The sequence below is a fragment of the Triturus cristatus genome, chromosome 4_2, assembly GCF_964204655.1.
Source record: "Triturus cristatus chromosome 4_2, aTriCri1.1, whole genome shotgun sequence".
Taxonomy (NCBI): Eukaryota; Metazoa; Chordata; class Amphibia; order Caudata; family Salamandridae; genus Triturus; species Triturus cristatus.
Window position 1 is genome coordinate 548,627,521 of NC_140586.1, and position 26,106 is coordinate 548,653,626.

General features: G+C 50.1%; 1 protein-coding gene across 1 annotated transcript in view; it reads right to left on the reverse strand.

Annotated features, from left to right (window-relative positions):
* Nucleotides 1-26,106, reverse strand: part of HFM1 (helicase for meiosis 1) — a 3,754,865-nt gene that overhangs the window by 3,417,756 nt on the left and 311,003 nt on the right. The window contains exon 4 of the mRNA XM_085599940.1: nucleotides 4,859-5,103. Within this exon, the coding sequence (XP_085456066.1) occupies nucleotides 4,859-5,103 (245 nt within the window). The remainder of the gene's footprint in view (nucleotides 1-4,858; nucleotides 5,104-26,106) is intronic.

The following is a 26,106-nucleotide window of genomic DNA, read 5'->3' on the forward strand; positions in this document are numbered from 1 at the left end:
TTGAGCCCCGATATTCAAAGAATGGTTGGCAGACCTAATATATTGCTAAGAACAGACTACCATCTATGCTGAGACAGTACCGCATACCTCCAAGCCCAAAGATATATGGAAACCTCTTCAGGGGTACCTACTATCACAAAACTCCGCAGACACACCTCCTACTCCAATTGCAATTACATAAACAATGTCGGATATGCTTTATTAGTTGCTCTGTCATCACTAATACCAGCCCACCAAGAATGCCAGACCTGATAGCCACATACATACCGAATGTTGTCAACAGACGATATGTCTACCTGTCCTTGGTTTTTCATAACTGACAAATTCCTCCTGGTCCCTGTATAACAATGTATTTCTCTGTGTCCAGTATCCCCCTGTCAATACTGTGTGATCAAAAGGATTGTTTCAACGAAAATGTTGTACTTTTGGTACTTGACTGAAGAGATTATTGTGGTTATATTGCGATTAACTGTACATTGCATTGGTATACATTGTCATGCTTTATGTTAAAACTATAAATAAAGTTTAATTTATAAAAAACTATATTCCACTTATTAGAACTCTAGCTTTAGTAATTGATAGGGTGATTTTGAGCTAGATTTTAGTTTGTCACAAGTTTTATTTGCTCCACTGTCCAACACAGATAGTCCTGTGCAAGACAGTAAAAGGCTATACCATGTCTAATCTCATAGCAAATTGAAATACCTAATATTTCAAAGCTAGATTCTGGAATTCTATCAATATTTTTTGTTTGCTATTGTTAGAAATGGGAGTTCTGGCTGGCTAAGGCGTGCGCCAAAGCCAGGTAGAATCCACCACTCTAGTCAGGGCAAGGAAATTACACACCAAAGATAACCCCTGCTCACCCCCTTGGTAGCTTGGCACGAGCAGTAAGGCTTATCCCGGAGGCAATGTGTAAAGCATTTGCGCACGCACCCAGCTACAACATCCCAGGCCCACCACAAAAGAAACTCCACACAAGGTTATATAAAAATAGCCTTTGTATTATCATAACACCTTAGAATAGTAAGCACATATATCATACGCTGTGCCAACTGGCACTGGGCAATATTTACAAGGGATTATGTACACATGACAGGGCTACATGGACCACTGTCAGAACCATCACAAAGCGAACTTAGTAAAGGTACAGCAGATCATAAACATACAACCTACAACCACTGGGAATCACTGTTCTTAGCATCAGCCTGTAACATAAACTACTTTATGCACAGTATCACTTTAGGCGCCAAACGCATTGTACGCCAACCTCATCAACATAACCACATTATGCAATTCTCTGACAAGTCTAAACACATTAGACCCTAACCTCCTAAGTATAACTACATTAGGGAACAACTCTCACTAGCATAAACCATTATATGCGAACCAACCTCATAATCATAATGCACATTTAGAGGTATCAACACAGGTGCGTAAATCATTCTACATACATTACATTTCCTAGCACCCAAGAATCACAGTAGGACCTGGTGCCCTATAAATCTAAAAATCCCCCCCTGGCCAACTGGCCATCTCAGAAAGTGGCCTTAAATGCCCTCTGTCCAAAAGTCAGGGCTGCTGCCAATGCAGTGACAGTCAAGGGTGCGTGCTTTGCGCTGGCCTAAACGTAGCAGCTGGCACTAAGTGCTGCGCAGCTGTGTAGGAAGAGATGGGGGCGGAGGAGTGCGTCTTACTCCTGGATTCAACATGTCCCCTAAAATGAAAAGACCTAAACGATGCAGCTGCCCACTACTTGCTGGGCAGCTGTAAAAGTTAAAATGCGGCATGGGCTCTCACTGGCCCTTGAAATCACTGTGCCAAATGTTGGAGCCATCTGGCTCTGGAAAGAAGGCGCACGTTGGAACCATCTAGGCTCTGAAAACAAATATGCCCATGAAACGTGGCAGCTGCCCTCTAGCAAGCGGGGCAGCTTTACATGATACTAGGGAACCAGCACACGGGGCCCTCTTGCCCCCCCACAGAGCTTTTAAATAAACTGGCCCCCTCGGTGGAGCCACGTAGGCTCTGCAAACAATGGCACCCCCACGTTGGAGCAGCCCGCTACGGCGGGCCCGCTCTGGCGACACAACATACCCCCACAAAGGAACTGGAGGGCATGGGCCCCTCTGTGCCCTTTCTCGATCGCTGTGCCCGTCATGGGGGCGGCCCGCTATCTCTCGGGCTGCCCAGACCACACCAAACTGCCCCGGTGCCTCGCGGGCACCACAACAAAGAATAGAGGACGGCCTAGGCCCCACTCACCGGGCTCTGTCGGGGACTCCGCTCCTCCGGTCTCCTCTTCACCCGGTGCCTCTTCTGGGACCGGGGCTTTCTGCCAACGCCGCCCGTCTCGCTCTTCCCATGGGGCTCCCGAGGCTCCCAGACGCTCAAGGGAACCCCCCTGGGACGCGAGGCACCTCCCGGCTACCGGATTAGCTTCACCCGGTCTATCACGGCCCTTCACCTGGGTCCTCACCTAGGGCCAAGCACTTGTCTTCGTGTTGCCCGGTCCGCTCTCTCGGGACCGGGGCTTCTCCGTGGGTGGGCGCCGGACGTCTTCCTGCTTCCGTCCGTGGAGCTCCGCCCACGGTCAGGCGAACGCGCCTTCTTTCAGTTCGCGGCCCAGGGCCGCAGCGGTGATTTCTCAAGGGCCGAACGCAGGGTGGGCACCCGCAGGCAAGAACAATGTTAAGGTGGACAATGAGGGGTAGGCTCCCTCCCAAATTAAAATATGTAGCGGGGTGGGCACACGCAAAGCTCCCCAAGTATGCAGGGTGGACACCCACCATTTCGATTCCCTCTCTCTCGGTCGGCAGCGCCGCGCTGCGCAGCCCACACTCCCGGCAGAGAGGGGCCAGGGGCTCAGCAACAGCAAACAAAGCGCTCTCCATCAGCTGGGCATTCCCAAAGATAGGGCTCCTCTTCAGGACAACTACAGGTCTGTGCTGCAATGGAAACAAAGCGCTCCCAGGGTGCAAAAGGGCGGCCAAAGTCTCTGCAGGGTCCTGGGACAAAAGCAAGGCAGAAGGGTCCCAAAAAGAAGTCCTCTAGGCATTCAGGGGCAGGGCAGAGCCCAGGGAGGCAAGCCTTCCCCTGAGCCCCAGCAGCAGCACGCCCCTGGTAGATTCAAGTTCAGAAACATTTTCATGGGTCACAGCCCCTTCTTTTACACTACATTTTCCTTTGTCTCAACTGTAGGGCAAGGGGAGAACCAGATACAACTGGTTCAGGAGCACTTTGTTTTGCTCAGCTCCCCTCTCTATTCACAGGACAGGCCAGGGACATCAGACGCACCACAGGAGGTGGAGCCAGCATTGTGAAGGGAAAGCCCAGCCCCACTCAGGTGCCAGGTGCAACTCCTCCCTCCCATCTACATGCAGATCTCTCCATTCACCACCGGGCAGACTCACCCTGGCTCCTGGAATTCCCCGGCCCTCCCAGCTCCTGTCAATCACACGCCAGACAGGCAATTCACATCACACAGCACACAGACATGCCAACTTCTAGAAGTGACACTTCTCCACCAGTCACAATAAATCTGCGCACACCATTGCGCAGCATTTATTCTCCTGAGTTCGCACATACTAAACTCGCCCCTGCACTCCTCTCACATCAGGAACTATCATGGACACACAAATCCCCCATGCATTCCTATAGGAGGGCAGGCCAGTCTCACTAAATGTAACACAGAGCACACGCACTTTACACTGGGACACAGTGCTAAAGTGCCTAGAGGCCTAAAACTACTAAAACTACATAGTGAAAAAGGCCAGGATAAATGCAAAAAGTTTGGGGGTGAACCTGCTAAAAGGGCCAGGTCCAACTGCTATCTTTCTATTTCCTCCCTTTTATGAGGCCAGAATAATCATTGTTCATCAGTTGTTTAATTAGACTTCCAATGCTTGTCGTTTTAATTCTATTGAATATTTCAACATCCAGATTACTGATTGAGGTTGGGCGATATATAAAGCAACATATGATATCACAATCTGATTTTCCTTCATTTCATCTCTAAATTTATTTGTGCTCATACGGTCATTATCTAACCTTGTAGTAATCAATATTAAGCCCTTGTTAAAGTTGTCATATAAATCAGCCTGAAAACAATCTGGGCACGGGTTTCCCCTTCACCAAGTCTTTTAATAGGCTTTTAAACCTTTTGTTCCATTAGATCCATTCTCAGATTATTCCTTTCAATTGAGGATATTCCGAGAAGCATGACTCCCCCTCCCCATAAGTTGTCTGAATTGTGTATCATCAATTTCTTCCCATTCTGCAATCCTATTTTCTTGGGAAATGACTGTACCCTCTGTCCTTTTATACTTGAAAAGAACAGGGAACCTGGGTTAGGAAGGGTGGTGACCTGGGAGGCACATGAGGTGAAGCTATCCCACAAAGAAACTAGTTACGTTAGAAACATCAAATAGCGAAAATGCCTGTGACACCCTCTAGGAATTTAAAAAGCTTCAAATTCCCTCTTGGAATCTAAGAGGTTTGGCATTAGTAATAATAAGATTGCAAATAGGCAAAGTACATTTATTTCAGAAAACACTCTTGTTTGAATGTATGCACTGGGGGATAGACGAATCAGAGTTTAAAGTGGCTACTAAGTTAAGAGCGATGAATGCAACCAACTGGTTCTTAAGAGTAGCAAAACGACTATGGACTGTATGAAAATCTGTCAAGTTTCCATCACAAAACTGGGAAGTGTTGCCTTAAAATGACCAGGTGCAATACTATGCTTTGCCAGTAAACTGCTAAGGTGACAATCTGATTCAGACTTGATCCTTAAATACTAAACAAATATGCTATCACATCATTGGACGAACATTTCAAAATCAATAACTATAGCTACCTTGCGTGTGGAATGGCTCTGAGTAAGTTGAAAATGAATGTGATTCATGATCACTTGGCTCCTTCCCAGAAGGAAAGCAGCCGTAATCAAGATCAGGACTTGAATGATGGTGTCCCTCATCACTGTGAGTGGTCTTTAGTGTTCCACCTTTCATTTGCCGTTTTGTACTTCCAGTAGTATCCAATGATAGGGATTTGCTGTGATGATCTGCATCTTGAAATTGATATTTGTATGTTGTAAACAGACTGCAATAAGATCATTTATAAGACATGAGTAATCTGTTATATACTTTCATTATATTTCGTTTTGCAATTGAAAAGATATTAGTTCAACAGCTTGTTAGTAAAAGTTACTTCAAATTAATTCTAGTTCTGCATCATAGAAATCTACACTAAAGTCATGATTATTACCATGCATATAAAAAATACATAATAAACACAGTGGCTAAAGGAAGTTATAGTTAGAATTGGTACAACACCTTAATGTATGTTTACAAAACCTCAGAAATTCACCTACAAATACACTTAGTGTGCAGGTATGATTTAAAAAAAAAACCACTGAAATGAGCAAGTTATGGTTAGGCTCACAATCCATAACTCACACAACAGCCATGCAAACCAATTGCAATGCTCACAACTACACCATTAATGGAACAGATGTTATTAGATTGGTGTAATTCATTTTACAGATTACCCACTCAACCTTGTCAGAGAGAGCTATGAATGTACGGTCATTAATTGGTTTATGTTTGTCAGCCACTGCACTCAACACACTGCGAGAGAACAACACCCACTGCATACAACCTCTGGCCAGGCCATACACCCATCCCTCATTTGCCACCCTAACTCCTGCTGGGCAGGCCGTAGGTGGTGCAGAGCAGTTGGTTGCTGCAAGGCCTGGACTCTGGTAAGGACCTGCGCCCAATCTTTCGCTGGACATTACCTGCTCAATGGTGATTTGTTTGCAGACCAGAGCCTTCTTAAAAAAAAAATCCTGTACAGAAAACTCAGCTGAAAGAAATTCTATTAAACTTGCCTTGAAAGCAGAACTTTACCCTAGGAAGTGCCCTTGCTTGGTTTGTTGTAAATCAGTAGTTAAAACATTTTTTGGGGTGGCCTTGAAGAAGTTAAAAAGAGATATTAGGACTAGAATGGAACATTTTACAATCTAATTGGCTGAGGAAACTTTTTCTCCCGACTTCCATTTTGGGTTCATGGAACTGAAGCTCATTGACTGGCTGGCCATAAGTTGAGAAAAATGTTGTGACAACCATGATAGGATTAGGGGACTGAGTCTTGAGTCCTGATATATAAAAATTACAGAGGCATAAAGAGGTGGGGGGGGGGCATTCTTTGACATTCTGGCTTATGGGATGGCTCTTTTAAGTCAATAAAAATGACCAAAAAAAAAGAAATAGATTTTGCCAAGGGGTTGACAGATCCCAAGACAGGGTTACTGTACCCCAGTGCGCCTCTAAGGTCCATAAACCCTAACTCAAGGTTGGTAAAACAGGTGGACCCATACCGTACCTCATCTTAGGTTTGCAGTACCAGCTAGATCACAGGGTTTGTCTGTAGGTCTATCTGTGGAACAAACACGGGCAACAAATCTGTGTGGCTTCCCAGACTTTGACGTACGGTCCACAAACCTAATAACAAAAAAATTGAAGAAAAGCAAACACCAGCCTCCATTTAGCTGCCTAAAGGCCATGTGAAGTGGAGGCTGGAGACCCAGGAAGGTTTGGGCACTATTGCCAACTCCCCTTGCACAGGATCAAACACAGTGCATAGCAGGGTATTGTGTATTCCATTGAAGTTGGATGTAGAAAATGATTTAAAAAACTGAAATGTAGTGAAAAACCAGGGGCGTGGTCTGGCAACGTGGCCGTGAAGACGTGAGCTTCCGAGCTCTCTCCTAATCAGGTCTCCGGGGAGAAAAGAAAAGCAGAGATGGCAGATAAATATCCCTTCAAAGTGCCTAATGCAGAGCCCTGCTGGGTCAGTGTAAGGATAAACAAAATAACTTGGGAAAGGAGAGCAGATAAGGGATCATTCTGTATCTCAGCACACCATCCCACAAATGTATTACAATGGCTGGCGTATACAGTGTTGGTGGAGGGACGCAGAGTGGCCAAGATAGCATCACACAAGCGAAAGTTTGAAATTGAAACTGTCGCCGCTTAATCTCCACGCATGAAAGTGAATGGTGGACAGGTTCAGGTGCAAACTCTCCCCTCTTTCTGCAACAGGAAATCATCTTGAAGGGGCAGCCTGATTGGAGGACTGAAAGCCATACTCAACAGCTTGGAATAACAAACTCTACGAGTCCATTCCAGAGCCACAAGGATGACATTCCTGATCTTCTTGAGAACTCTGGGCAGGAGTGGTATGGGCGGAAAGGCTTACAAGAGGCCTGAGCTCCGCCCAGGATGAAATGCATCTCCGAGCGAGAGCGCCTTGGAAACACCAGCGCACAAAACTGCTGACACAGCACATTATCAGTGGTGGCATACAGATCTAACTAAGGCTCTCCCCACTGCTGAAAGAGACCTTACACCACCTCTGGATGTAGAGGCCATTCATGATCCACTAGGCATCTTCAGCTGAGTTTGTCCACCCTGAAGTTCAGAGAACCCACCAGATGTTGAACACCACAGAAATGCTGACGTTCCAGCCCTGACATTCCAACCATGTCCAGAGGTGCAGGGCTTCATGATAAAAGGGTCCACGACCCCATCCTTCCCTATTTCTTGCAGTACCACATGGCGGTGGTGTTGTATCTGAACACCTGCACTAACATTCCCTTGATGGAGGGTAGAAAGGCTTTCAATGCCAGTAGGATGGCTTGAAGCTCCAACAGGTCGATGTGGACTCTGGACTCTCCCGTAGATCAGATCTCCACCTCTCCCAGATGGCCACCAATCCCAGGAGTGAAGTATCTGTCACTACTGACAAACCTTGTTAGGGAAGGGAGAGGAGTCTGCCACTGACCCAATCGCAATTCTTTAACCACCACTGCAGAGCTTTTTGCAGTACCCTTTGAGATCTGGACCATGTCAGAAAGATTCTTCTGATGTTGCGCCACTGGAACTTCAGGTCTCACTGCGGTCTGCATATGCCAGAGGGCATGTGAGATAGGGGAAGATTGGCTCCCCTGATCTCTACTTTTCAGGAAGAAATTGAGAAGGCGCAGGTGTAGGATAGGGCAAAGGCCTCCATCCTTCTTTGGCACTAAAAGTAGTGGGAATAGCAACCACAGCCTACTTCTGCTGCCGGCCCCCTCTTTATGGCTCCCTTGGCCAAGAGAGTATTGCTCGAATATGATTTTACCAAGAATAAACAAAAGAGAAGACTCATTTGGCAAAACAGGAACAGTTGATTTAATTCAACACTTCGGCCGGGAGCTCAGTGACAGAAGCGGGTCTGAGGACTGTCTCAAAATACAATCAATTTGAAAAAGGTTGATATGTTTCTTTGGGTATCATAAAGAATTTCTGCCAGACTTTTTTGGGTAAAAGAAAGCAGGCCTTGTCTGTGTGTGGAAAACGTGTAATATTTTACTTAAGAGACAGCCATTTTGGCTGCAGTGTCCATTTAAGTTTCCTTCGTAATTCTTTCGTCTTTTCACTTTGCCTGTACTACCTATTTTAGTTGACTTCCTGACTCAGCTAAAAGCAATGTACGTGCTGAGAGTTTGTAGCTGCCAGAGCACCTGGTCGCAGATGTTAACTGTCAACCATTTACCGCTGCCATAAGCACTCCTGCTCCCCCTCCCACTTTGATGACCAAGTGGTTATTCATCTGCCCTTGTTTGCTGAAAACTATTTCTGAAACTCGTTCTCCCTATTTCTGTTCACATGCTTACACTGCAGAAAACCTGTATAAAAGCTCTGTGTTCTGTGACTTCAGTGTACTACCTCAGGCAGCACTTGAGGCTGCTGTGTGGACGTGGTCCCACTCATGAGTGATTAATAAACTTGTTATTTATTTCCTACTCCAGTGCTGATCTCCACTTTATTGGTCTTTGAACCGGTGGACAAAAGGGTGACCCTGCACCAGTGTACCCCTAAAAAGTTACATTCCACAGTTGCGCCCGACTCGTTGGGTCCCACTGGAGACGTGGCCGTCCAAGGGAGTGGTCTTGACGGAGAATTGAAATCTTACTGAGGAAGCGCACTGCACAAGAGGACCTTTGTCTTTGGAGGCCGACGTGAATTTTCCGGTTTTCCCGATTTGACCCTCCAGGTGATGGCCGGTCACAACTGGGGTTTTCTTTGGCCCAATTTTGCAGTGACCATTAGGTCGACCAGAGATCAGCAGGTGGGAGTTGGAATCTTCTGTTTGGTAAGGTCGTTAAAGTGGCACTCTTGATTTGTTAAGCCTGGGCTTTTTGTTTAAATTTGTTATTCAACCTTTTCAAAGTTTGAAGGCAGGTAATGTGGAGATTTTTCTCCGTTTGAAATATTTGGAGTAGTAATATTTTACTAATATTTGTAGAACATGCCTGCTCTCAGCACACTCCGTAGGTGGTGTTGCTGCTCTGGAGGTACCAAAGAAAGTCTAGAACAAAGTCAGCCGGCTCCCCCAGAGGGGACGGCAAATCGAGATATGTATGTCAAATATGGTATTTCTTCCATACTGTATGGTCCACTGTGGAACAAATACACACAAAAAGATTATGATCTACAATGGCCAGTGAATGGGTCATTTGATTTGAAAAAGGTTCAATATGTAGAGCAATGTTTATTTAAAAGAAAAAGTAGACATGGTATGTTTGATTGTGTGTGTATGTGGGAGAAAGAAATGTGAGAGAGAGCGAAAAGAGCAGAAGCTATAGCAGAAAAAGAACAACGAAAAACGATATATCAAAAAGCGCTAGAATTGGGGGTGTGGCCTGCAGCCGACAAAGATGGCCGCATCCTAGAGGCGCTCCGGACCCCCGGCAGCTAAAATCATCATCCGTGCAGCAATCCGTGCGGTAAACTCGCAAACTAGATGGTGGAGGTGCCTGAGACTGTTGTGGTGCCAATCGAATGCTCCATGGGGCGAAAACTTACTGAACGCACGCTCTGCCCATAACAGTGCGAGGCACGGCCTATGACCGCGAGGCAACTAGGGCCTCGATTACCAGCTGTGCCTGAGAAATCACGGGGCGCATTGCGCCACGGGCGAGCGATGGTGCTGGGAGCTTCTTCCTGATATCGACAGGGAAGTGTTCCGGTCGTCTCCTGAAGCGGTGGGCCCCGTGAGTCTGAGACGCTGAGCACCCGCTGCGGGGGCCTTGATTTGTGACATCTGCTCGGTAGCCAGCGGCGAAGATAAGGACGCCTCATATAACATCAGGTAGGCCGCCGTGGCATGGGCACAAGCATGGGCACACGCAAAGTGGGCGCAGCTCCGACCTATAGCGGACTGTGGCGGAAGCTGTGGGGGCCTGTGGTGCAGAACTCTCCGGCCCGCGTGCCCATCTGTGGACACATTGGGAACCGACGGAAGCCTTGACCCCGGAGCTACACGACAGGGCCCGTGCTCGAATGCTGGCCCCAGCAGTGTTCATAACAAACTGAGGACACTCGCTCAGAGACGCATAAGGCACCAGCTCCCCCACAAATAAGGGAGGAAAATACCCGACTACAACCACCTCTCCTGGGGCCCCGAAGTGGGAGTTGTCAAGAAGGATAGATCATTGGCAAAGAAGGGGAACAAGCACCTCGTTCTTACCGACGACGACACTGCAAGAGGCTGGCTGGTGGGAGACTCGACAGGCCGCTTACATGGTGAAACGGTGCCGGCAGGCGACGGTGAGTACCATCGGCTAGTAGCTAGCAGTGAACGCCCCTGGTTCAAAAGAAACGGAGCAAGACGCAATGGGGGGTCGTGGCCAACGAGTGACCCACCAAAATAAGCTGGAAAAATATGCCTATTCTAAACCGGAACAAAATCAATGCGATCGTACCGAAGCTGGGGCTGCAGCCAGCAGGGGCCCCTCCACGGAAAAGGAGGTCACATTAGCTGATATCATGTCCACGCTAAATAGGGTCCATACGTCATTGGAATTCCACATCAACACTGTCACTACTGAACTCTTCCTGATTAGCGCCGGTTTTAGAAACCTCAGCTCCCGTGTAACTGAGGTGGAAACCACAACCGTCGAGCTGAACTCAGACACACCTGCCTAAAAGAAGCAAGTGAAACATCTGGAGGAGGAAAGTAGAGTCATGGCGGCGAAGTTGGAGGACTATGAGGGTCGCTCCCGCCGCAACAATGTTCATATCGTGGGAGTGCCAGAAGGGGAAGGGGATCCTGCGATGGACCTTTTTGTAGAGGACCTGGTTAAAAATCATCTCAAACCCAGAGGACTCGCCAACTATTTCTCAGTTGAACGGGCCCACCGGGTCCCTGGGGGCAAACCCAGACCGGATGCGCCCCCTCGCCCCATACTCAACTTTTGTGACTGCGACGTTATCCTCCAAACAGCCAGAAAGGCCCCCCGGATCCATTACCAGCAAAGCACAGTCTCTTTCTTTCCGGATTATACAGCGGCGGTGGCCAAACTACGGCGAAACTTCATCGCAGTAAAACAAGAACTTAGAAAACGAGACCTTAAATATTCAATGATGTTCCCCGCAAAGCTCAGAGTGGTGGCAGACGGGAAGACATGGTTCTTCCCCAAGCCGGAAGAGGCGCAGGACTGTTTGGAGGATTGGCGCCAGGTTCCATCTCGTGGCCAGCCGGGTCGAAATATCAACCGGAGAGTGGAAGGATCACAGTCCCCGTTAACGTCGAAACAGACATCGGCAGTGGAGGCCAGGCACAATGATAATTAAATGGACCCTGCACTTTTCTCATCTAATATGGCAGGACTCTAATCTACTCGATGGCCGTGATAACTTGGGAGGTGGCAGTTCACTGGACTGTACTGCTCGTACCTGCCCGGCTAAAGCTGCAGATTCATATGGTGCCCTGCTGCAACAATGAGACATATGGACCTGCCCCTGCTCTATGGGCCCGTACTGATGGTGAAACTTTGCAATATTGTCAGGGTATAATTTGATTGCTGAGTGGATTTATGGTATTTATCGGATAGCCCCCAAGGGGACCACTACAAGAGCTCAGCTCTCCACCTACGTAGGTACCGGGTAATGGGATCTAGGCACTCTGCAAAGTTGGGGTGGCGGGTAGTTCTAAATCCGTCTTGAAGGGAGACAGGGAGGGGGGAGGGACTTAGACTTTCTTGGGGTTTTCTTTTATGTATTCATTGTCATGTTTGTTGGTATTTGTTTACTGGCACACCATATACATACACACACGGTTCAGCTACGACTGTTTAAATCTCCATGGCACGCAACACGCATCCCCCATGCTGTCCATGACAAGACCGTCTGACTCCTTTGCTGTGGTGATAACGCGCCCACAGCACTTGCCTATAATCTCCCGGAATGTTAACGATCTCCGGGATAAGCTCAAGCGGGGACTGGTCCTGCAATACTTAAAGTGTAAGGCGCCGGCGATAGCCCTGATACAAGAGACCCATTTAACAGGGACGACCTGTAAAGCTCTTGATTGATCGGGTTTTCGGCTAGCGGTGCATTCCGAATTTACGTCTGGTTCCCGGGGGTGGGGATTGTAGTTAGAAAACAACACCCGATTATTATAAACCACACTTACACAGACGATCAGGGCCGATTCACGGCCCTCTCATGCCAATGGGAAGGTCGGGTTCTCAATATAGTCTCGGTATACATCCTACCCCCGCTCCACTTACTGGCGCTTCCGGCACTAAGCTCGCTCCTGCTTCAGCTCCCACAGGGTAATTTCATAATAGGCGGCCACCTCAACGCGACATTGGACGATACACTGGATCGCACTACCCCCCCACCCCCCGTCAACAGCACCAAACACGCACTGCATTTGCAGATTTTCTGGACACCTTGGGCCTGATAGATATATGGCAACTCCATTTCCCATGGACAAGACAGTACACATACCACTCTGGAGCGCACAACAGTCTGTCTAGAATAGATCACATGTTGATACCGGCGGGGGAAAATGGACACATCCTTGATGTTACGTACTTACCGAGCAGCATCTCGGACCATTCCCCTCTCAGCACTTTGTACACATGGCACACTATCACGCAACAACGCATATTCCCTATCTATCCGGGGTACCTTAAGAATGCAAAAATATGAAAGGGGCTGACTGACGCTACCAAACTATACTTAAGCGAGAACACGACTTCGGTCACATCTCCGCTAGTCCTATGGGAGGCCTGTAAAACGATGATCCGCGGACAAGCTATCTCCCTAATTGCACATCATAAAAAGGTAAAAACCCAGACAGTGACGAAAGAATTTCTGCCAGACTTTTTTGGGTAAAAGAAAGCAGGCCTTGTCTGTGTGTGGAAAACGTGTAATATTTTACTTAAGAGACAGCCATTTTGGCTGAGGTCCATTTAACTTTCCTTCGTAATTCCTTTGTCTTTTCACTCTGCCTGTGCTATCTATTTTAGTTGACTTCCTGACTCAGCTAAAAGCAATGTACGTGCTGAGAGTTTGTAGCTGCCAGAGCACCTGGTCTCAGATGTTAACTGTCAACCATTTACTGCTGCCATGAGCACTCCTGCTCCCCCTCCCACTTTGCTGACCAAGTGGTTATTCATCTGCCCTTGTTTGCTTAAAACTATTTCTGAAACTCGTTCTACCTATTTCTGTTCACATGCTTACACTGCAGAAAACCTGTATAAAAGCTCTGTGTTCTGTGACTTCAGTGTACTACCTCAGGCAGCACTTGAGAGTGGTGTGGACGTGGTCCCACTCATGAGTGATAAACTTGTTATTTATTTCCTACTCCAGTGCTGATCTCTACTTTGTTGGTCTTTGAACCCGTGGACAAAAGGGTGACCCTGTACCAGTGTACCCCTAAAAAGGTACATTTCCACATGTGGAGTCATAAATAAGGACCCTGAAAACAAATGCAGGTGGGCCTCGGCCTTGTGTGGACACAATGGGGGCCAGTGGGTAGCATGTCCAGATGTCCGGCATGAGGGGGGCTTGATCGCTGCATGTACTGTGTGTGATGTGTCCTGACTGTGTGTTCCTACCTTCATGTGGCATCAGACTTTATGGTATTTCTGGGAATGCGCGCACTCTTCTGGCCGTGTGTGCTTTATTGGGGCCAATCTCCCTGGACCATTGTTGTATCGCTGTGCTTACCTAGAGGATTGACTGGAGTTTACTATTCACACTTTTTTCTGCCAGCTATATGCAACCCCACCTGTGACCTGTCAATCAGTAACCTCAGGCCTAGGTCTTAGAGCCTGCCTGACCATGTATGTCTGAGTCTGGGTTGATGGAGAGTTCACAGCGGGTGAATTCTATAATAGAGATGCAATTTTGTTCATATATGCGAATATATCGTTGTGAACATCAACCTTTCTAATATTAACAAGACCCACTATCATGTGCGACAGTACGGAATATACACTAGGCGGGGGGACCAGGGAGCACTCCAGTTCGTTCTCACGCAGTCACCTGTTAAGTTTTGAGTTGCCCCTGTTGCATTAAAACCCGCCTCCCCAGTTCACAGACCGCTACACAGAAAAGATTAGTAGAATCGGTATGCAACATACATGAATGTGCCGTGGGGCTAACAAAAGCACCAGCCACAAAAACTTAAGACATAGGAACATATGGCAGACAACTATACACGCTGCAGATGAGAATGTGGATCTAATTTGCTTAGATCTGCTTGGATGTATACTTGATTTTAATGTACCCATCAAATGGACGCTATTAACCGTATTGTATATTGTGTATGTCTGCCCTGCTTAAGAAAATCTAATAATAATAAAAACAGTTAAAAAAAAATAATTAACAAAAGCCACCACTTTCCGATAGAGTACGGAAAGATGGTCCACCGCCAGCCTGTAAGAGGAGGGATTAGCCCATTTGGACTATTTGCAAAACCCAACGGTCTCCTGTTATTGACCACCAGTGTTGCAGGTGATGGCGTACCCTGACTCCCACTGGATGTCCATGGTCAAGGGCAAAGCAAACTACAGGAGTTTTGAGGCTGTGGCTGCTAGAGGGTAGTGGACTGACCCGATCTCTGGCTGCTTGTCCCACGTGGTTTATGGATCCCCCGTCCCTGGCCACGAAAAGGCTGGGAAGCATGTTGTTGGAATCTGGGTTTTGTTGCAGTAATCCTCCTACTTTTTGCCTGGTATTTGATGCAACTTTGACTAAAGAGCACTTGGTTCCTGCTAAAGTGGTCCCCAGTACCAGTGTTCCTTACCCAAAACAAGACAACTGGTCACTTGATTCCCAAGTGCACTTGATTCCTGCTAAAGAGGTCCCCAGTACCAGTGTTCCTTACCCACAACAAGACAACTGGTCACTTGATCCCCAAGTGATCAGGCCTTTAGCACCTCTGTAAGTCCCTAATAGATGGTACCACTGGCACCCAGGGAATAGGTACTAAAGATGGTCCCTAAGAGCTGAAGCATATCTTGTGCCATTCTAAGGGACCCAACACCAAACTCATATAGACTGCATCACAGGCTGCATGACAGAGTGCTCTAAAATACGAAAACACAACACTTGTTTGCCATGTTACCTAACACTACATGCAATATTTGTAAGTCATCCCTGCGTCAGGCCTTACAGCCCTAATGCAGGGTGCATTATATTATATGTGTGGACTTATCTGCACAAGCAGATATGCCCCTGTGCTGACCAGTTCAATTACTGGCAGTACAAGTCGACAGGGAAGCCATTGTAAATATATGTTCTTGACACAGGTCAAAAACGAGTTCCCCGGAGGAGGAGCCTAGCGCGCAACCAAGATGGCCGCGTAGGTGCGAGGCTCCCGAGGACCTCCGCGACCTCCTACGTTTATCCTGTCTTCATCCTGCATCGGTTGAGGGGACTGTGTCGGTGAGCCTGAGCCGAGGTGGTACCCGTTTCCCGTTCTCGAATCGGACCTCGGGTGCCGGAGTGAGCACCGATTGAAGTTTGCGGCCTCCTTCGCTCCTGACCCCGGACTCGCGTTTGGGGGCGACCCGGTGGCAAAGTGAACAACAACGGCGGGCTGGGCCTGGCGAGTCGCGTACCCTGCACTTTCACTTTCACTTTTGCGCCCCCTTGCCGTCTTTGCAAGTGGGATCGCGGCGCTCTTTGTGTTGGGGTGGCCTCGCTGGGTGACCCAGTCTGCCTGCCTGCTGTGGCCCGCTCCGCCGTCCTGGGGTGACCCCCCGGAGCCCGTGGCCTTGATTGCTTGCCTTTTACTGCGTGGCTGGTGAGGGGGTGAGACCCGCGACGATGGCCACGAAACAAGATGGCGATCGGTTGAAGGCCAAGTCGACCCGGCGTGGCGCCGCACATCAGGCCAACATCATGGACCGCTACACCCTCCCGAAAGGATCTCCCGGTGGACCGCACAAGTCCTCTGAGTGCCCTCCGGATGCCCCGGATTTGCCCACAGAGTTGACTCTGCAAGACGTCATGGGCGCCATTGCTGAGATGAAGGCCTCGGTGGGCCAGCGGTTTGACACCTTAGCCCATAAAATCGACGCGATCCTAGTGGATGTCAACCTGGTGAGGGCTGATCTCTCCAAGACCAACGACCGGGTCGATTCTTTGGCCCACACCGCGTCGGGCCTCACGACTGAGGTTGCGGCCCTCCAAACGGAGGTGCACCGACTTCGTCAGGCGAGTGTGCTTATGGATCGGCGCCTGGAAGATTCCGAGAGTCGGGCCCGGAGGAATAACATCCGCATCATCGGAGTACCCGAGGGACGGGAGGAAGCGGCGGCGGATCTTTTTGTAGAGGACCTGATCGTTACCCATCTCCAGCCTCGGGGACTGAGTAAATTCTTTGCCGTGGAGAGGGCCCACAGAGTTCCCGGGGGAAGGCCGAAGGTCGGAGCCCCTCCGCGGCCTCTCATTGCCCGGATTTTTAACTTTCGGGACAGGGACGCGATCTTGCAAGCCTCCAGACTGCAAGGGCCGATGAAGCTGGAAAATAAGGAGGTGAACTTTTATCCCGATTTCACTCAAGCGGTCCAGAAACAGAGACTGAGTTTCCTGGGTGTTAAGCGCCGGCTCCGGGACATGAACTTAAAATACGCCATGCTCTTCCCGGCCAAGCTGCGGGTAGAGGTGGATGGTCGCACGCCCTTTTTTGATCGTCCCGAAGCGGCCGGGGACTGGCTGGACACTCTGTCTGGGGGTAGTGCTCGAGATGGTGGAGGGGGGGGGCGGCGGGAGGAGACGGCCCACTGTATCGGGACTGAGGGGTTGATATTGGACCTCACTCTGGACGACTATGATGCCACTTTCGACCAAAGCTTCTGTCTTTGTTCTTTCCCCTCCCTTGGAGGTTGTGTGGGGTCTAGAAGGGGTACTCTTTCCTCCTCTAGGGGGTCTAGCTAGTTTCACTATATAGGGGCGACAGGCACACTGCAAGTTGGGGGGGCTGTCTGGGCTCATGCAGGGGTGCAGGGAGGGGGGAGTTTTGTTGGGGTGGGTGGGTTGGGGTGGGGTGTTGTTCGTTTCTACCACAAGGCAAAAGCATCGTTGTATCATTTCTAAAGTGCTCTCTGGGGGACGAGTGATGGCTTCTGTTTATGATGGGGGGTAGGGGACTGAGTTTGTTGTCCTGGAATGTTAATGGATTGGGGGACAGGATAAAACGAGGTGTGGTCCTGCAGTTCTTGAAGCGAATTTCGCCCGATATAGTTTTTCTGCAGGAGACACACCTCATTGGCAACTCCTTTTGTGCCATGAATAGACGGGGCTACCGCCTTGTGGCCTATTCGGGCTTCACGTCTGGTTCAAGGGGTGTGGGCATTATGGTTAAGAACTCGCTCCCGTTGGAGATTGATGAGGTGCACCATGACGACAGGGGACGTTACACGGTTTTGGTGGGTAGAATGGAGGGCAGAGTGGTCGTTTTTGTGTCTGTCTATGTCCCGCCGGGGCTGCAGACGACCACCTTTGCGGATCTGGGGCGCCTCCTCCTTGGCCTTCCGGAGGGGATTCTAGTGGTGGGGGGGGGGATTTTAATGCTGTGGTTTCCGGAACTGTGGATCGTCACCCCCCTAGGGATCTCCCCCGTGCCCAGGCATGGTTGTCTGGCCTCTTGGATACCTTGGGGCTGGTGGATTGTTGGCGTTTGAAACATCCCACGCAGCTGCAGTACACCTTCCATTCAGGGGCTCATGGTAGTCTCTCACGGCTAGATTATGTCCTGGTTCCGGCGGCGCACGTTGGGAGGATAGGGGAGGTGCGCCACTTGGCACGGGGTATTTCGGACCACTCTCCACTCTTGTTGCACTTTGATATTCTTCCGAGGGGAGAGGGTAGGGTGGTCCCGATTAATCCCTGGTACCTGCGTGACCCCACCATTCGCGCAGAGCTGGTTAAATCCCTTAAGCGCTACTTTGACGAGAATGTGGGGTCTGTGTCATCGGCGATCTCATTGTGGGAGGCGTTTAAGACGGTACTCAGGGGAGAGGCCTTGTCCCTTATTTCCCATTCCCGGAGGCGCGAGCGGGAGGAGGTGACTCGTATTGAAGCGGAGATAACCGAGTTGGAGGGTGATCTAGAATGTGGGGTGACGGATGACAAATTACATGTTCTCCGACTCAAGCAATCGGCTTATAAGGCCCTCGTCACGGAGGCGGCCAGGGGCCTCAGTAGAGAGCAACAGGGGAGACTGTATGATGTGGGTGATAAGGCTGGTAAATTGATTGCATGGTTGGACAAAAAGGAGAGAACGAGTCGAGTTGTCCCGTTGATTGAGAAACAGAATGGTGTGTGTGTCACTGAACCAGAAGAAATTGTCTCCTGCTTTGCAGACTATTTCCGTGGGGTGTATTCCCCGGTGTCCTCCCGCTCTGAAGAGGATTCCCACGCCCTGCTCAGGGATATCGCGCTGCCTTCCCTTTCGGAGGAGGACAGAGTGTCGTTGGACGCTGCTCCAACTTCCGAAGAAATTGCCCTCGCCATACGATCGGTCGCTTCCGGCAAGGCCATGGGCCCTAATGGTCTTCCCATCGAGTTGTATAAATTGCGACCGGATACGCTGGCACCACATCTCCGTGCTATGTTCCTCGCGGCCCACTCGGCGGGTTCCCTCCTGCTAGACCAGCGTCTAGCTACTATCGTGGTTATCCATAAGGAGGGGAGGCCACGGGACCGGGTCACATCCTATCGGCCTATTTCGTTATTGAATGCAGAGCCCAAAATCCTCGCCAAGGTGTTGGCCAATCGGCTGGTCGGCGTAGTGTGTGACTTGATTCACCAGGATCAGTCCGGCTTCATCCCTCATCGCAATACAGCGCTTAACCTGCGGCGTTTGCATGGGGTGCTCGCACGTGTCCCGTTCATACGAGAGCCGGCCATTTTGGCGTCCTTGGACGCCACTATGGCGTTTGACACGCTTGAATGGCCCTATATTTGGGCGACGCTCGCGAAGTTTGGGTTTGGCCCAGGATTCATCAGTTGGGTAAAATTGTTGTACTCTGGCCCGCTGGCGCAGGTCGTGGTCAACGGTAGAGTGTCGGCCTCGTTCGAGCTGGGCAGGGGCACGCGGCAGGGCTGCCCGTTATCGCCGCTCCTTTTCGCGCTCGCTTTGGAGCCCCTGGCGGAGTGGCTGCGGTGGGAACCTTCTATTCGTGGTCTCCGCTGGACCCCCGAGTATGAGGACCGCGTATCTCTATACGCTGACGATATTCTCCTGTACCTGGCTTCCCCACGTAAATCACTGATAGTGCTGGTTGATGTATTGCATTCATTTGGTCTTAACTCCGGCCTTGTCATCAACTGGGCTAAATCGTGCGTCTATGTTCTCTCTGGGGAGGACCCTATCCTTCCGCGGGGCTGTCCTATCCAGATCGCCCCGCGGGGATTCCGGTACCTGGGTGTCTTCATTACCCTGGACGCGGAGGCCCGATATAGTCAGAACTTGCTTCCCCCCCTCCAGCGCCTGAAGGAGGATGTTGCGCGTTGGAGGCGCTTGCCGCTCTCGCCGCTCGGCCGGGCGGCATTGTTTAAGATGATGTCGCTGCCGCGTTTCCTGTACGCTCTGCAGAACACAATGGACGTCGTCCCGGCGCGCTACTTTTGCGAGGTGGAGAGTTTGCAGCGCCGACTGTTCTGGGAGGGTAGACCGCGTATCGCCCTGGCGAAGCTGACGCTCCCGTGGTATGACGAGGGGATTGCCCTCCCGGATATCAAACGGTATTATTGGGCCTCCCAGCTGGCTGCGATTAATCACGGCCTGTACGGGCCCGCTCTAAACCCGGCCTTTGAAATGGATAAGATTTTACTGCCGGGTGGTGATTATAACCGAGTGCTGTACTCCGGCTCGCTTGACGCACGTCTGACGGGCCCCACGCGTGTCAGGGTACGAGTGTGGCACGCGGCTAATGTGGCGATGGGGTGGAAAGGTCGTATGACCCGGGCGTCGCCACTATACGCATCTGAGCAGTTGGGCTCCCTGTGGACCTCGAAGGGCTTTGAAAAGTGGGACATGATAGGCATCAGCAGGGTGGGTGATCTCTGGACTAGGGGGGGATTCAAAACGTTCGAGATGCTACGGACAGAATTCCAGTTGCAGGACAGGGAGTACTTTCGGTATATGCAGATCCATCATGCGCTATGCTCCGTATTCCCGGACGTTGCCTCCATCCCGGAGTATTCCCCTCTGGAGGATAGAGTGCTAGATGGACATGTACCGGACAGCACGATTTCATTGATCTATAAAAAACTTATCAATGACCGCTCGGGACTGCTGACTAACCTTCGTGAGGCATGGGTGGCCGATGGATTGGAGCTGGATGACGAGGACTGGGTATCGGCGGTGGCCTCCCCGAAAGAGGTGGCCATACCGGCCCGCCTTCGCTTCGTCCAGCTCAAGGTACTCCATAGGGTCTATGTCACGGGGCCAAGGCTACTGCGTATGGGATATGCTGTAGACGGGTTGTGTAAGCGTGGGTGTGGTTCTTTGGGGACCTTTTTCCATATTTTGTGGGAATGCCCGGAGGTGGAGCGATTCTGGCGTGGTGTGCATGAGGTCCTGCGGGTGGTTACGCGTGTGTCGCTGCTGCCCGAAGCGAGGAGATGCCTGTTGAATGTGTGGGAGCCAACCGACTACTCGGTGCCACAGACGCGGTGGGTGACTCTGGGATATATGGTGGCCAAACGCGACATTGCTCAACTGTGGGGTTCCCAGAGGTCGCCGACTCTCTCGGCATGGAAGGATAACATGGATTGGTGCATGTTTCGGGAAAAGGTGGTGTATGTTGCGAGAGGTAAGCCTGGGACATGGGTGAACGTATGGGGCCCCTGGAACGCCTACCGCGGGGGAATCTGTACCCCGCCGTTATTGCCCGATCCGTCACCGGCCCCATCCCCTTAGCCAGTTTATCTCCCCGGTCCCGGGCACTGAGTCCACCTAATCCCAGTCTTGACCTTTTTCCCCCCCTTGCTACTCCTATGGATTGGTAGGGTCCCCCCCGCTAGGGGAGCACATGCTGCTGTTTTCGATTGTGGGTTGCCTTGTGGATTTGTTCTTTTGTTGTTATTTATATTAAAATGAAACCGTTATGTGTGCCCGGATGGTGTGGCTACCACCGCTTCTAACTCCTGTGCATTTCCCTTTGCCGTGGCATGCGCGCTATTGTTTGTATCACATGCTCCTCTTGCTTGCTAGCGGCCGGCCTGAAGGTTGCAGGCCCATCTCTGTATATTTTTTAAATTTTGTAATAAACGGTTTCAAAAAAAAAAAAACGAGTTCCCCAGCTACATAATGGCTTCAGTGAAACTAGAGATGTTTAGAATCAAACATCTTGTATTAATAAACCCACACTGATTCCAGTGATGGACTTATTAATACATGCTCCCAGAGGGTAACTTAGAGGTGCCCCCTGAAAACCTGCAAACTACAACTGTGCTAACTGACTGGTCCTAGCTAGCCTGGCACCACAGATGAGTTTCTGTCCCCAAGGATGAGGGCCTTTGCTCTCAGGAAGTCAGGTACAATGCCTGCTCAAGCAGAGGGTGTTTACAACCCCTCCCACAGGACAACCTGCAAATTTGCATTCCAAGGCAAGGAGCTTCAAAAAGCCCACTGCATTTGGTATGCAAATCTGGCTTCTCTCACAGGAGAGGATGCCAACCCATTTTGCACCTGGACAGGCGGGAAACTTAGTAGTCAGAGAGGCGTGTCCACCTTTAGCCTAGTTCAACCCCTAAGGTGGGCTACCTGAAGGGAATACTTTGTGATGGCAAACTTAGGAACTCTGTGACAGGGTTATGCCCACTTTCCTACAGGAGGTGGTCATATAGGAGACGAAGTGACCCCAGGGGTAAGTAGCCCATTGGCTACTTCCCTACACTCCCTTAACGCCCCTAAATTTAGCATAAATCAGACCCTGCTGACCTAAAAGAAGAAGGACTGAAGAGTAATGAAAAGCAAGAACTGTGGAAGAAGCAACTGACTTGGTGCCAACCTTGCCAGCCTGTTCGCTGTGTCGGGCGATAGCACCAAAGTCAACTCATCCTGTAAGCTGCTGTGCATCCAAAAGCCTGGGAGGACTACCAGCACTTAGGAACTCCTGAGGAGCAGCAGAGCTGCTTCCCTACACCCTGCAGGTACCAAGGAAAGAACTGTGAGGACTCCGGATTGCGCAACCATTGCTTCAAGCCCGAGTTGAAGTGGGCAAACGGCACCAGCATGGTCCCCCATCCCTCCGGAGAAGAAGCCCATCTTGTGTTTGCCAGAAGTAAACTCCTCAATGCCTCCTGCAGCCTCTTTGTACAGCCCCCTGACCGTGAGTGACTCGGTTGTGAAAAACCCAATGGCTCAAGACACCTCTGCACCCCACATCCCTGAGCATCGTGAGACCTGAGCCCCCTTGTTGGTTCAGCCTGACTGGTTTCCCAGTCTAAACCTGCAGCCTCTTTCTGACCGGATCAATCCCCATTGACTAACATTGGGCACCCGATGCCGTAACACACATCTGCACCTGGACGCCCCAGACCCTCCTGAAGCGACTTGTTGGTGTGGCCGTGGACCATGCCCGATACTTACCATTAGGTCTAGGAAATTGGTCCAGTAAGTTGCCGTGAAGTGCCCAAATGCAGTACGTTTTTTTCCCATAGGATAACATGGGGCACCTGACCCTGTAAAGCACCTCTGCACCCGGTCTACTCAGTGCCGCCCAAGGTGACCTGTTAGTGCTGCCTGGGACCTTGCCCCATACTTACCTTAAGTCCAGGAGATTGGTCCTATAAGTTGCTGTAAAGAACCTGTATGCAGTATATGTTTTTCCTCTATAGGACAACATTGCCGCCTTTGAAAATTGGACTTTTGAAACCTAAATTCTATCTCAAAACGTATCTGCTTGATTTTCATGATCTTAGTGCCAAAACTTATATGAAGGTAAGAGTTATTTTTATAAATTGGTGTGGATCTCCTAATTGAGCCTGTGCATCATTTATTGACTGTGTGTGTATTGCAGATGTCTAACACTCCTTTCTGATAAGACTAAGGCTGCTCGACCACACTTCCCCCTAAAAGAGCATCTTGGGATTGCTAGAGCAAGCCCCTATCCACTTATAAGGACATACCTGGACTCTTTGCACAGTATACTTCTTTTTGGTATACCATATAAAGAGCCAGCTTACTACACCTGTTGGACGTGGTGGCTGGGAGGCTATGGCTGCAATTGGAAACCCTTTCCGTGGAGGGGTAGAGGGCGGACTGAGGGTGACGAGGGACCACAGACAAGCCCCAGGACCTGACCCCAGCTATTCTGTCCTTAAAGCACTCCAGCACTTAGTCTGCCTTCTCTCAAAAATGCGAGACTTGGACATCTCCTGAAAAACAAGTTGTTCTCAGCCAGGCATAGCAGGGCCACCGACGATGAAATTGCTTTACCCAGCGAGTTGGTCGTTTTCAGACCACATCGTATGATGAACTTTGCTGCGTCTCTCCTGTCAGCAATAGCTTGGGGAACGTATGGCTAGGGCCTCCTTCTGAGTCCATGGGCAGCACTTGCTTAACCAAATTCCAGATTGTATGGGAACATCGTCCCAAAAGGCATGCGTTGTTCACCAAATGCAATGCAAGGCTGGTGGAAGGGACATTCTCTTTCTAAAGGTACCAAGCCATTTAGATTCCCTATCCGGTGGAGTGGTAGGGATTTCGCCGGGGTTGATCCTAGGAGTGGAGCACCAAGCTCTCTGGGGTGGGGTGCTGGGTAAGGAAACTGGGGCCCCCAGAAGTATGGCGATGGCGGCGGGTGCTTCTCCTATGCACAGGAGCCCCTGTGCATGGCTGGGACCAGGCTTCGAGTAGGATGTTGGTAAGCGCTTCACTCAATCAAAGTAGGGGCTCAGAGGGGGCGACTCAGGGGTGAAGCACCTCTGTCAAGATGTTTGTCTTGATTGCCACTGAGGGCAGCTGAAGTTCCAAGACCACAGCCGCACTCCGCACCACCTTAGTCCAAGAGACTCCCTAATCTGTAGCCACTGTAGGGGGAGGGGGAGAGACAAAGGCAGTGTCGGGCAAAGTGCCTAGCCCGTTGGCCTCTGACAGCTCCTTATACCAGTTGTCCTCCTCATCTAAGAGATGCTTGTAACTATAAGGGTCCTCAGACCCCTTCCATTCCTCACCAGGCCTATTAAGAGGAAAAGGCACTGGCTCTACTCCAGAGAGCATAGTTTGGGTCGGCATTGGGCGATGCCCATCTGGCTTCATGTTGGCGTCGGGCAATGCCCATCTGGCTTAATCTCGGAGACAGGAATTAGTATGGGAATGGTGCCACCATGGGGCGTCGGTGGCGTTGGCACTGGAGCTGGCGCAGAGGAATGTCTCTGTCTCGCTGACAGCTCGACTCTGGTTCTAGAAGGAGATCCATGAGGCCTGCCAGCTGGGATCTAGTAGGGGCTCCTCCAGAATCTGTGGGGTCCGAAGGCGCTCCAGAGGGGTCAGGTTGCTCTAATACGAGGTGCATGGCTTCATAAAATTCTTTGAGTTGGGCAGGGTTCACTGCTGCTCCTAGAAAATCAGGGAGCAGGAGGCCTGGAGAGCCAACGCTCCTGCACCTCATCGGATGACTTCGATGGGTGCAGTGAAGTTAAAGACCGCTTTGACTTCTTGTGCTTGTGGGACTTACCCAATTTCTCTGAGGACTTGGAGTAAGACGACGATCATAGAGCGCAGCTCCGCAAATGATCCCAGGACCATCCGCGACACCAAGATCTTGAGAGTCGTCCGATATTGGAATGGCGAATAGTATGTAGGATCATCCCCTCAGCACCTTCGGTACATGATGTGCCAGTTCTTACAGGTATTAGAGTCGTGGTCACGCTTCAAGCACCACAAGCACACCAAGTGACGACCTGTCACAGACATCTGCCTGTGACAAGCTGCACGTGGCTTGAAACCAGACAGTTTTGTGGGTGATATCCTAACACCAGGTGAGAAAACTCTCAAAGAGTTGACAAAAAGTCACACAAAAAACGATAAAAAAAATCACTGAGGGTAGTTCAGACCACATCAGCGCTACCTGGTGCGGAAAGGAAAGAACATCAGTGCCCCGGGGTGTCACCTAAATAGGTACCGTGAATGACAAATCCGGTGCAGACAACACTAATGCAGTCAAACAACGCCATCTACCACCATGCAGGGGTACTGCTCAAAAACATTCTGGATCTGGTCTGACATATGAGGATATATTGAGGTAACACATCTGTGGCTAGTAGTCTCTTTCAGATTGCAACTGCCAGTCCCCCCCTCACAGGGGAGAAGGGAGCATAAGCAGCCCCAGGCTCACCAGATGCCCCTGATGCGGCCAGTATTCCAGGGCTCACACGCGTATATAGAGGGCCCACCAACGTCCGGCTCGGGCAGAATATGCCTGGTACAGACCACCTCAGCAGGTCCATCAGGTTGTCAATGGCACCGTCACCGCCAGGCAGGTGCGTGTCTCAGCATCAAGGATTGCAGCAGATAAGTGGGTTGGGACTCCAGAGTTCTGCATTATGCTGCTATCTTGGCTGCGGACAAGCGACACCCCTCCTGCGTTTTTCTTATTTTTAATGCTTTTATTCAAATGAAAGAATTTGCTGTAGAAAATGTTCTGCGGTGATGCCCATGGGCATAGATCTGTTACTCTTTATGACTATCAGAGAGAATGCCATGAAACAGAAATTGATTTTAACATTTTACCAGGAA